Source organism: Rhopalosiphum maidis, chromosome 3, assembly GCF_003676215.2.
Source record: "Rhopalosiphum maidis isolate BTI-1 chromosome 3, ASM367621v3, whole genome shotgun sequence".
NCBI lineage: Eukaryota > Metazoa > Arthropoda > Insecta > Hemiptera > Aphididae > Rhopalosiphum > Rhopalosiphum maidis.
The window spans coordinates 44,752,662-44,766,034 of NC_040879.1; the positions used below are offsets into that span (position 1 = coordinate 44,752,662).

General features: G+C 27.9%; 1 protein-coding gene across 1 annotated transcript in view; it reads left to right on the plus strand.

Moving 5' to 3' along the window:
- The first annotated feature begins 450 nt into the window (after positions 1-450).
- Positions 451-13,373, plus strand: part of LOC113555700 (glutamate decarboxylase-like) — a 30,844-nt gene continuing 17,921 nt past the window's right edge. The window contains exons 1-2 of the mRNA XM_026960213.1: positions 451-752; positions 1,854-1,947. Of these exons, the coding sequence (XP_026816014.1) occupies positions 1,875-1,947 (73 nt within the window). The 5' untranslated portion in view covers positions 451-752; positions 1,854-1,874. The remainder of the gene's footprint in view (positions 753-1,853; positions 1,948-13,373) is intronic.

The following is a 13,373-nucleotide window of genomic DNA, read 5'->3' on the forward strand; positions in this document are numbered from 1 at the left end:
TCGCGTTGGTGACAAAATATTTTTTATAATAATATAGTTAAATAAATTCACCACCGATAAATTATATTAGAGCGTCAATTTCGTGTTTATATTTCGGTCATTCGGTCATTCTACGTGAATATAATATAGGCCTGCAAGTATAATACGCGTTAATAGGATGGGCGGTGAAAAAAAAATTGTCCCACGGCTCGAATCTCGCGTTCTGCCTACTAATCGATATTGTATTAGTCCGTATAATATTATATCTATAGGCCCGCCGCCACTTCCGCCGTTATTAGAGCGGACGAAAAGGGGGTAAACGCGACCGGTGACTGGTCGGAGGGGGACTTTTCCGGGGGGATTCATCGGGGAGTTGAAGGGGTTGAAGGCGGACTCGCGCCCGTGGGAAGGCGGTTAACGTGCGCGCGCGCGCGTGGCCCGCACGCCTACGCCGGGCCTCGGTAGGTCTGACTAGGACGGTTGCGACCGGGACCTCGCGGGGGGGAACTGTCGACGCTGCGTGCCCTGTTTTCTCTCCGGCGAAATCCATTCCGACGGCATTCGCTCGTCTGCAGCCGACTGCCGTCTTCGAGCGCACTCCACTGACTCGCATCACCGCCGTCACTGGTCACCTCCACAAGTCTTGATCATCGTCTAGCCGCAACGACACGACTTACTGCCGTCTCTGCAGCGAAATACGCTCTCGAATAATCCGGTAAATACGCGATTCATCGTCGTCGGCGGCAGGAAAACGGTCTACTGCTGCAACGACCGTATTATAATTATTATATTATTATTATTATTATTATTATTATTATGTAATAATATTATAATTTATACTATACAATAGTCGTTTCAAAAAATTGAACCGTTGGTCCACCGTGTTTTCAGTGGCGTCATTTCCCATTTTAAAATAATATAATAATTTAAAATACAAAAAAAAATGTTCTGCTTTTAACGTTTTCGTCTCCAGTTTAAGAGGTATGCTCCTAATGTTAGTCGCACAATAATCGTTAGTACAGATAGATATCTGTTTTTAGACACGTATTATCATCTTCTTTTTAAAAGTAAAACATGATGATGATATAGTCATAGATAAATTATACGAAATCAATGTATGATATAATATATGTTTATATTTTATTTGATAGTTATAATAATAACGAAGATTGTCAATCACTAAATTGTTTATGTATGTAACAATGTAACTTATGATATACCTAATATATGTAACTTTGAAATTAATCTGTATACAATATATTTGGTAATATTAATATTAAGTATAAATCCCAATCTCGCCAACAACATGATAAAATTCCTAACTCATCAACCTCGTTAATACTCTCCTTCGCCCACTCCAAATGACACCACTGTCACTGACACAAGCATATTATTATTTTCCATACATTTAAACTTTAAACCTAGGTTTATTTTCCTGGTGTAACGAATTGTTATTTTTATTATTATTATATTTATTGTTGTTATCGTATTGTTTATTATGAGTTTTTTTTAAATTTCATATTGTAAGTTTTGTTTTATTTTTTATTAGCAATCATTTAAGTATATATCAGGCATCTCTCATGGTAAACTATTATACGTCTCATCAAGTCCTTCCGCGCCATGACGACGTGTATATATACATAAACTTTTGCAGGCACACGTTAAACGCAATGACAACGTATATAATATTATAATATTATTATATTGTGTAAGTACGCTACACCCAACGCTATCACTCCCTCACCACATATCTCACTCACGAGCCTTTTGTGCATCTTGCACATGCGCATATTATCAAGTTAAATGATTAGAAAATGTAATAATATGATCGTGAATATTTTGAAACCCGTTTTTTCTCTTTTAACTGTTTTCAGATACAGCCGACCACCCTCGCGATGAATTCTAAGCCCGATGGACAGCAGTCAAAGTATCAGCTGTCAAAGGACACGGCTGGTCTCCATTCAACAGGTAAGGATTGATTATAATTATAATTATTATAATACATAATATGACATCTATGAGATGTTGCATACTTGGCATCCGGAAAAATAGCTTTTTTGTAGACGTTGAATTTGTGTTGATATAACAAATTTAAGTATTGAATATAGTTGGTGATTATGGTAATAATGTCATGATTGGTATAATGGTTTATAGTACCTATGAATACGTATATTAACGTATTAATATTTGGTTAGTAATTGAGATATTATTTTAACAACAACAACAAAAAACATTTTTAAATCCCGAACAAATTATGTACTACATACAATTTGATATTATACAATATTGAATATAATCTTATTACGATTTATCTTTCAAGCATTTTCCCGTAATCATTAAAACAGTTTAGAAACCGTAAACTATTAAGATTATACTTTACTTATTTTACATTATTTTTATAATACTTAATAAAATAACATTCTAATAAATCTAAGCAACAACTTTATATTGATTGCCTTGTGAATGGCAAACAAAATTGATCATTTATAATTTTATAAATTCAAATGGAGCTGTGTTTTTTAAGGTTTTTAAATAATTAAACGATACATTTATAATAACTGTTAAATGAATTATCACGAATAAAATAATATAACCAAAATAACAGAAACATACACTATGTATATTTTGTATATATTATAATAATAATATATTAATGTAGTTTTAGAAGTAGTACATAGTACATAATCATACTTTATTCGATATTATTATATAACAGTTTAATTAAAGTTTTTTTTATAATAAAATAGCAGTGGTGGCACATTACTTATTCTTGTTTGAATTTTATTCTAAAATAATAATATAATAGCTTACGAATGCGATTATTACTTTAGGTAGAATATAAAAATATAATATACCCATTACCTAATAATAATTAATATTAAATTAAACTTAAATTAATAAAACAATAAATTATGTATTTATTCTAGTAAAATTATATTTTATGATTTAATATAGGTACAATTAAACCGTATGATTTATGTTAGGTAATGGATACGTCACGTAACGCTTCTACCATAAATTATGCCTTCGGTCTGTAATATATACAATATAATCGATATATGACTAACATATTACGTATTTATATATAAGTACATCTTCAATATCTTTTATTTATTTAATCTATACCTATATTTCATAAACTGTTGAAATTTATTAATAGGTTATATTATTTAAAAGCTACTGTTCTTCAGTTGTATATTCACTATTTAAATTTGCATTAAACATATTCGTTTATGTATTGAGCTGCATTGTTAAAGATTGCAATCTGAACATTTTATACAGTTTACTTCTTGGTATTTAAATATATGAAACTTGAGTAATAATTCGAATTTTAAATAGGTACTACAATAAAAGACATATAAATATAATATGTATAGAAAATAAAACATTTGTAAAATAATTAAGCACAAATTATTGAATAATTTAAATTACAGTGTTACTGGCTGTTTTCAATTTCCATTCAAATTTCTATCAAGTAACTGATTAATTATAATACATTTTTAACATATATTTTCATTACATTTTCAGATCCATCTCAAACAAAACCTTATTTTAACAATGGTACCTACTAAAATATATTATTTAATATCTTTGTTAGCCAAATATATATCAATATGAGATTGATCATACTGACAACTTAGGTACTTGAGTATTGTTAACTTTATAGAATGTCAATTATGATCTAATTTTAAAATATATCCCCGTGTATATACAGATACCTATCCGTTGAATTGAATTGTTTCGATTATTGCACGAAGAAGAAAAAAACTTTGCGTACAAAATCACAAAACTTTCTTTTTGTTTCACCAAAATAATATTCGTGTTACAATTTTCTTATTTTTTCCATTTTATCTTGTTCTTTTGTTAACATAATATTTTTGTGTGAAAATAAAACATAAATATACCGGAGTGGAGTCTCGTACATGATATGCAAAGGCAGTGTAACGAGATTAGGTCACAAGCTTACACGCACGTCATGTATATGTTATATGTACACAAATATCTTGATGTAAACAATAATTGGGCTTTGCATAATTTCGCACAAATGTCTTGTTTCGTATGTCAGCAACCATTACCGCGATAGTTCTGCTTTTTCTAGAAAATTCGATTATATTTTATTTAGACATTTGCGCAGTTTTATATATATTACATAATAGACGTACAATATTTGAAAAACAGCAGTTTACCATGAGGATAAATGTCTGAGCGCTTCGTCAGTGTCTAAAAAAGTTCTATTCGAGTTATTAAATGCATTTTAAATCGTATAAAGTTCTACACAGAATAAAATGTGTGGACACTGGGCAGTGGGTGTACTTATTATATATTATATTATCATACATTATACTGAACTAGATGTTTAAATAGTATGTATATGTTTTGATCCTATTATTAATTTTTCTTGCTAAAAAGAGAATTTATAATATTTTTTAACATTGTTACGAATTGATATGAATTTTCTATAAAAAAAATTTTGTGGAAGAAATATCTTTATTTTGTTTTAACAACCATAACACAAATCTGATTAACATTTTTTTGGAGTTCTCATAAATATTATGATTTATTTTAAACGAGATAAAGAATTTTATGTTAGTATCCCTAAACAATTATTCTAAAATGTGAACAGCCTTGTTTTTTTCTGAGTGCATATCGACTCGTAATTTATATAACAGTCAGTGAATAGAATACATACGTATTTAGAACGAATATGAAGCATATACTTTACTTACATAAACATTATATGTTCAGGTTTGGATGTTGGATCTCAAAGTAGAAAATAACTACAATCGACTTTACATTTTTTTAAATATAATTTTTATTCAATTTACTACTTATACTATACGTGTAATTAGTAATTTTTTTTTATTATAGACAAATAATTATAATAAATTTCACCATCATACAAATACATAATAATACATTTGATTGTTCAACACGTACTCCGCTACTCATGTGATTTTCAATACAACCCTCAAAAAACACGGTTACTCAGGTATTACCAATATCCAATGTATTGTATTAATTTATAACTATTTCAGATATTAAATACGTAAATATATACGTTATTACACCGTGTTAGATTAACCTAGACTTTATAGTTATAAGTTTCCAGAATCAGTAAAAAATAACTTTGAATTTGATTTATATCAGTCCACCAATTTGGTTCTCAAAACCGGCACGTTTTAGGTACTATGTACTATAAATATCGACAGCCAATTGATTTGAAAGAATAAGAGAGGTGTATTTTCGATGTGCATAATAAGTTTAAAAAAATAACAATATACATAAATTTAACTTTTAAAAACTACGGTTATTTATATAATTGATTTTAGGATTTATTATAAATACTTGTGTATATAGGATTATTAATAACAATAGTAATAATTTTATTTTATTTTAAACTTATATAATATTATAGTTTGTTTTTATTGAAAATCTATTCTGAAATGAAATTTGCTTTTCAATTTGTGTATACATTCATAAGATATTTGTTATTTATGTTCGTTTGCTTGACATTGCTATATTGATGCATTATGTATCATGTATACAGCTATATTATATAAGCAGATATCGTAAACTTTTTAAATTTAATTTTTTTAAAGTTTAGGAGTGACAGGAAATTCACGATAAGTGTTCAAAAAACATCGAAAATAGTTAATATTAATTATAATAGCGACCTCGAAGTTGAACCATTCACAAATTTTTTGAAAGTTTTTAATGAAACGTAATAAAGTTTTACAGACTTAAAGCTTATGAAAATTTTTTTTCGTTAAATAGACAGTGGAATTTATTTTATTACGAATTAATGAATATAATTACAATTTACATTATTACTTAGCAAAGTTCAGAGAATGCGAAATCAAAAAAACAATATATATATATATATTATTGGATAGGTACTCAATACAACAATATAAAGGTATTTAAGAAAAAAAAAGTATCGAACCTTTTTACACAAAATAAAATTAATGAAATTTTAAATCGATTTTCTGTATTTTTAAGGCATACCTGACAATAATACAGCCAGTGGTCAGGACCAACAACCGTATTGTCGCATTAATTAAACAAGTACTGTTTAACTGATTTTGCAGTACACTTCCTTCGAATCGTTAATGAGCTACCCGAAAAAATCATTAACACTGGTCGTTATTATAATAATTATTATCGTTGATTATTTTGTATAGTAAACGCCTAAAATAAGTGCAGAATACAATACAAAAAAATATTATATGATAATAAATTATATTAATTAATTTAATATTAATAGTAGTAACAACATACCGCCGTACAATAAAACTTAAACTAAATACTAATAGAATGAAGTGAACGATAGGGTAAAACACATAATTACATGAAACAATTATCATGATATTATTATTAGGTCATTGCTATAACCGAATTATGGTATTATAATATTAAAAAGTAAATATTATAATATGTTTTACATTGTTCTCGTTTATTCGGTAGTGTAATAGTAATAGCTAATAAATAACATTATACTAATATTATGTTACTATACCTATTTGTAAGGATTATTTCTCTTGCGTAACGCGTGAAGGATCCATCTCGGACCCCTAACTGGAGTAGCTATAGGTGCAGTGTATATATTGTATATAATATGTGTAGTATTATAATAATATCGAAAAGATTATGCAGTTGACGACCAGATTGCAAGTCTTGTTTATCAATGACGAAAATGACGAGGGTGGTCTCGAGGGTCGTGTAAAGGAGATTCGTGGGCCGCGTGTGCATATAAATATGACTTTTCACCATTCCCCAACAACATATAAGATAAAAATAACCTAACCTATGCGCGTCGTAAGTGAAATGTTTATGGCGCGTGCAGCAAACCGAAGTGTGTGTATGGTATCTTTTCTTATTCTTTTGCTTTTTTATTATTATTACTATTATTATCATCCAAAGTCTTTCTCTCTTTTTTTACGTTTATCTTTTCCCATCAATCTTGCCCAAATCCTCGTCGATGAGGGTTACCGGCGAGTAATTTATTAGACTATCAAAACCAAAACCTCTTTTATAGTGCGAAAACACTCGCGTCCCAAAGTCCCCGATGCGGTCCCGTCAGCCCCTTCACCGCCACCGCCGAAGGATTATTGCCAGGTCTTGCCGCATATACAACCGACCCCTCTTTTATATTAATATGACTACTTACTGCCGGCTTAATGTGTCTTTTATTTACACGCCATGATTAATTGATTTTTTCGACGCGATCGACGTGCCGTTTGAACCACGAATAACAAATGACACGTGCTCTTGCCACAAAATACCGACAGCCATTATTTTTTTTCCTCGTACGATTACATCTTACTGATGTCATATCGTTTATAAAATAATATAGTTATACCCAAACACCCATATTTTTCGTGACGTATTTGGATCCGAGGCTCCGTACAACTGTCCTCTAATAACATTGGCTGCAGTTTAAACATAATTTATTATTTATTATTCATTAAAGGTTGCCACGTTCAGATGGTATTTCGTTTTAAGCTATGAAAGATTGTTTTAAAAGAATATTGCGCATGTACACGGTAATAAATATGAACTGATATAGTAACATAATATATGCATAGGTGTACGCAGATTCCAGTTTCAAGGGCAGCAAAAAAATCTTTCCATTTTCTAGATTTGCCATGAGATTAGACCTATATTATATTATTTTTTTTATTTTAATTACTTATAAAAATTGAAATGTTATTGGTCAGTTGTTTTTTGATAAAGTTTTATTAAATAATACGAAAATTTTATAAACCCAAATTTATTTTTAGATTTTTTTGACGTGATATTAATATTATAATAATTATTATTACTATTTAAAATTATAGTACCCGATTGTCCCGATTAATATATTACTGGGCTTATACATATTATAGCTGTAATTAATAATATTATTGTTCCTTATTATATAATGTAAGTACCAACATAATTTGTGTAAATATAACTTCATAAAGATAAAACTTATTGAGGCTCATGCTTAAATATTTTAACAGACTCAGTAAACAGGAAAAAGTGCAGGGGCAGCATATATTTTCTGCCCCTGTGCGCACGCCTAAGAATGTATATATTATAGGCACTGGTTAGAGTCCTCTACATGACAAAATATTTCAAGTGATTGTTACATGTGAGCGAAACAGTATTAAATAAATTATTCGAAGACAGCGTTTCCATAAATTGCTGTATTATTTTGATGGGTTGAAGATTATCTCGAAATAGATTTATCATTCAATCTTAGTACTTACAACACAATAGATTCAGATGAATATAATAGATAGTCTTTGAAAATTAATAATAGTCTAATCGAGCATATAATACGTGATTTATACATTTTACGATACTGAATACGTCTCGAACAAAACACGTAGTTTGATACAAAACTCTCCTGGTATTCGTCTATGGTCCTAAATTTGTCTATACGTTACATTCCAGCCGATAAGTCAATTTAACGGTAGTTCTGCGAGAAATTCCGCAGCGCAATGAATCAACAAAAGGTGTCCGGAAATTCGATTCCTCCGCCACGGACAAACTCTAAATCGTGAAAACCGCGGACGATTGTCTGAGTTAGATTTCTGAATTTCGACCTATATTCTACGAGTATAAGTAAACAGCAGTATTATTTTCGTAAAGTATTTCGCGCACGAATTTGTGACGTATCAGTCCGTTCTAAAATTTAATTTATATACTGCTGCTAATAAATTGAAGCAACGAACGCAATTATTTATCACTGACGCAGTGATCGTCATAAACGATTTTCTAAGCGATTTAGTTATGGTGTGCATTTCGTTGAAAGTTTCGAGTTTAATCATCCAGTAATGGAAGGCCGTTGTAAATGCTTGGCGTTGTTTATTATTATAATAATAGTTCATTTCCACTTCACTGACATTACAGTCCAACAACATATACACTAAGCACTAGTTTTATATTTTAAAAAGATTCCTATTTGCCGACGACGACGTTTCTGTTATACATAAATATACTCGTTTTAACTATAACAATATTTCCAATTGATCTACAGGTGACAATAATACTAATGAAAACTGATGTAACAATGATGTTAACAGCGATAGTGTTAAGTTCGATGTTTAAAATATTTTTCACATTGAAAATAACATTTAAAATAGAATTCCAATAATGGTGATTTTAGTTAATTTCTGACATTTTTACTGTAATTTGTAGTTCGATAATTATTTAAAAGTGTTTATTATAATGAATGATTTAAAATTAAATCTGAAGAAGATTACAATTTATTATCGATCAAATATAACAATATTCATCGAATTATAGATTATGGAACAAAATCGAATACTATAAACGCATACAAAATTGAAGTTTTATCATACTTAAAGCTCTGCTTAGAATTTAAAATGCATGTAATTATCATCTAAAAATTTAAAAAAATAAATTATGACAACGATAATAAAATATATCATAAAATATAATTTTCGTTTTGTTATAATTTAAATTACCTGATGTGTAAAATCATGTTACCTAAAATGTTAATACTTTTCGAGAAAAAAATTAATTTAGACAATTACATTTAATAGAATGTTAGGTAACCTATATGATAGTCACATTTTATCAATAATTCATCGTGAAATATTATGGACAATATTTTTAAAATTTGTTTGGTGCATACTGTGTACTAAGCCTTTTTATTGCTTTCAATAATAAGACTTCATTATTTAGTTGATTTATGATTGAACTATTTATTATCGATAATATATTACGTTACAATTATTGTTTTTTTTTTTTTTTTTATTCGCCGTTAATCTTAATTGATGAGATTATTTGTTAGTTGGTAAACTCATAATTCATAACTTATAAATAATCTCAACTTTTCTTCTACAGCATTTTAATAAAAAAAAATATTTTCTTGATTGCAATTTTGAAATGTATAAAACGTTAAAATTACATTTTGACATTTTGATGTTTAAGTTAAAACTATCATGAGATAATTCAAAACTAAATGAGATTTCATAATCGTAAAATAATAAAATGTTTTTTTCATCATGTAAGATACTAAGATTATACAGCAGCTGTGCTAAGGAAAAATACCTTCCCAGTTTTCCACTATTATTCTTGTTTTAGTTTACAATTTTCATCCCTTAATTTATTTTTTTTAAAACTATATGCATCCTTCTAAAAACTTGTAACATTAAATTAAATCCAGAAAAAATACTCATAACCTGTGGTAACAATAAAATGTCTGAGGAATAATACTCAATAGAAAAAACAACTCAAAAAAATAACTATTATTATAAACATATTAGTTGGTACTTTAAAAAAATGTATATATTGATTCTTAATAAATTAAGTATTAGTTATAAATATAGAATAATAAAAAAATCAAAAAAAGCAGTTAAGTAAATTTGGCACCAATCTACTGTAAAAAAAGGTATGTATTTTATAATAGAAATTATATTTTTTCCATTAATATCATATCAAATAAAATACAGATAATATTACTAAAAGTGTACATTATAAGATTTTTTGTTAGATTTAATTATTTTTAGCTTTTTATTCATCTAGGTAATTATACAATAATTTGAATGTTATTTTAATATTATTAAAATGTATCATTAAAATCTGAAATTAAATTTAGTAACGGACCGATTTTTAAAAATGTATAATTATTATTGATCGCATATGTTAGTTGCAGCTCGTAGGCTGTGTAGATATAAAAACGACAATTGAAGAATAATGATTAAAGAATTACCCGCATATGTTGTCTCCGTTTTATAAATGTAAAACATTGCAAAAACTTTTTTTGACTCCAAATTGATATAAAATATAGCTGAGAACATTATTTGTGAAATACTGTTTTTATATTTTTGATATTACATATCCGAAAAAAGTTCTTATTGTTTCAAAATTCATTATTTTTGAATTTGAATAACTTTTTTTGTAGTTCTGATACCGAAAATATAAAAATTAAATTTCACAGCCAAAATTCTTTTTTTTTGTGGTGAAAATTTAATTTCTTAGTTTTGATTGTAGCCTTCTCAGGTTCTTTTCTGCGCAAAATAGATGTTGCTATGTTTTACATTTGTAAAACGGAAACAGCACATGCAGGTATAACGTCTTTTTAACAGAGATAGATAAAATAAAACTGATAGCTGATATTTAGAGAAATTAGAAAATACTAAGCTTATAACCATGAAGGTGCAGCATAACTATTATGTTTCGTACTATTAATATAGATAGGAGAATAAACGGTAAAAAAGTCCAAGAAAAACAAATTTAAAAAAATATATTAGGGTATTGTCAGTATCACAATCAAAGGATTAAAATTATTCATAATTCTTTTTAATGAAAATAAAATTTCCTAAAATGTATAACATATTCTGATAACTATATCCATGGACTCTTTGTATCTATATATTTCTAATAATTTTTATTGTAAAAGGTGATAATGTCAAAAAAAAATGTACTACTTAATAATAACATATCCACATGATTTTATGAGTGTGTCGGTTCATAAAATTGTCCATTTCGAACACTGTACCTACATAATATTATATACATAGGAAAAAATTGGTGTATATTATAGTATTATATGCTATGTATAATTTTTTATGATAGATACACACTACACTATACAGTACCTACTACCCACCCATGACCTAAAAATATTATTTTGTTTGATATTTTTTCTTTTGGCTAAATTAAAATGGGTATTTCTTATTTTGGAAATTATTTCCACGGGTATTATTTAAGTTTTTTAATACTATTTTTGTTTTTGTAAGAATATAAAAATGAGTTGTAAATAAATTTAGTTTATGCTTATTTTCCATTTTACTACATTGTATATGATTATATGAACGACTATAAACACGTAAAATCACAATCATATACAGAATGTCAGAATATACTGCTTAATTTTTTGTTCTTATCATAGTTTCAAGGGAAATTCTATGTAATTCGAAATAACGACGTTCGCTTTAATAAGAATCTACTGTATTATAAATCCTCATCTATCCAATAAAAAAAATATATATGTAATTATAATTTTTGTATATTATTAACATATTATATTGAATTAAAAAAAAAAAATGAGCATGGACAATAATGTAATCTTACCAATGTCGTGTGGGGCCTCTGTATTTAGGTGTCAAGTGTACGTGCACCTTTCTATACTTTCATTAATATAGACTTGAGTTTTACTATAAAAATATAAATATTACATTACTAAAAATTTTGGATATTCAATTATACTCAACGCAATTACGACGTATATTTTATATTATCGTATTAAATTAATACACATATTATAATATCCATATGTCGTTTAAATGATGACATAAAAGTAAATTGGAACATTAAATAGGTATACAATAAAATATGTTATACATTTGCACGAGCTTTATGTAATATTGAACTATAAACAATTTAAACTATTTGAATGATATAATATATACCTGTCAATAGGTAACCAATTCTGTATTTGATTTATACAATAAATGTATAGATCTTCAGTGATTTTGTTGTGTTTTTGACTCAATAATTGTGATACCGTTTCGGCCTTGAACCGTTGATAACATATTATGATTGAAAAAGTTCAAAAAATTTCACAATATATTATTTTGTAATTAATATTTTTCGTACTCGGCAAGAGCCCATACATGTAAGTTAACACATAAAAATTTGACGAATTATACCAAAATTTATCAAAGAGTATCAATAAAACGAGTGAAGTTTTAATCAATAAGCGTTGAGAATTGCCATATTATATGAATGACATTGACACATTGTCCGTGTACCATTACAAAGTAGGTATTTTGAGGTTGTACTAATTGATTGATTACAAATATTATAAACGTATCGAAACTGTACAAGACGAATAAATCACTAATACTCATCACACACATTAAGAACATTTAATAATGTCATATAGGTAATCGTATATCAATTGTAGAAACGATCGCGTTAATATTATTTTCTTATTTCATGGAAAAAACAATTTGAAAAATCTCCGCACAATAGCGGACCGGTTATAATTTTTTCACTAAGTCCTATGCATCCAAAAGCATGCGATAGCTTTATTAATTTTATTGGAATATATGTTTTACTCGCTTAACATTTTTAACTTATATAACACAAAGTGTTGTGTAGCGTCAGATGGTGCGATGGCGATAGGCGTTTAATACGAAATATAAATATACGATGATAATAATATTATGTTATGAAGATCGACGAGAACGCCACACAGAGGCGACGAATTTTGATTGACGTACGCGTTTTATCTACTCGCTTGCAGGTTATATATTATTATTATTAAAAACTTGGCCTCTTATAAAGAGAGTATGCATACAAAAATTACAAAAATAATATAGTCGTTTTACATTCATCTTTTCTTCTCGGGGTACCACCGGCAGATTACTTTG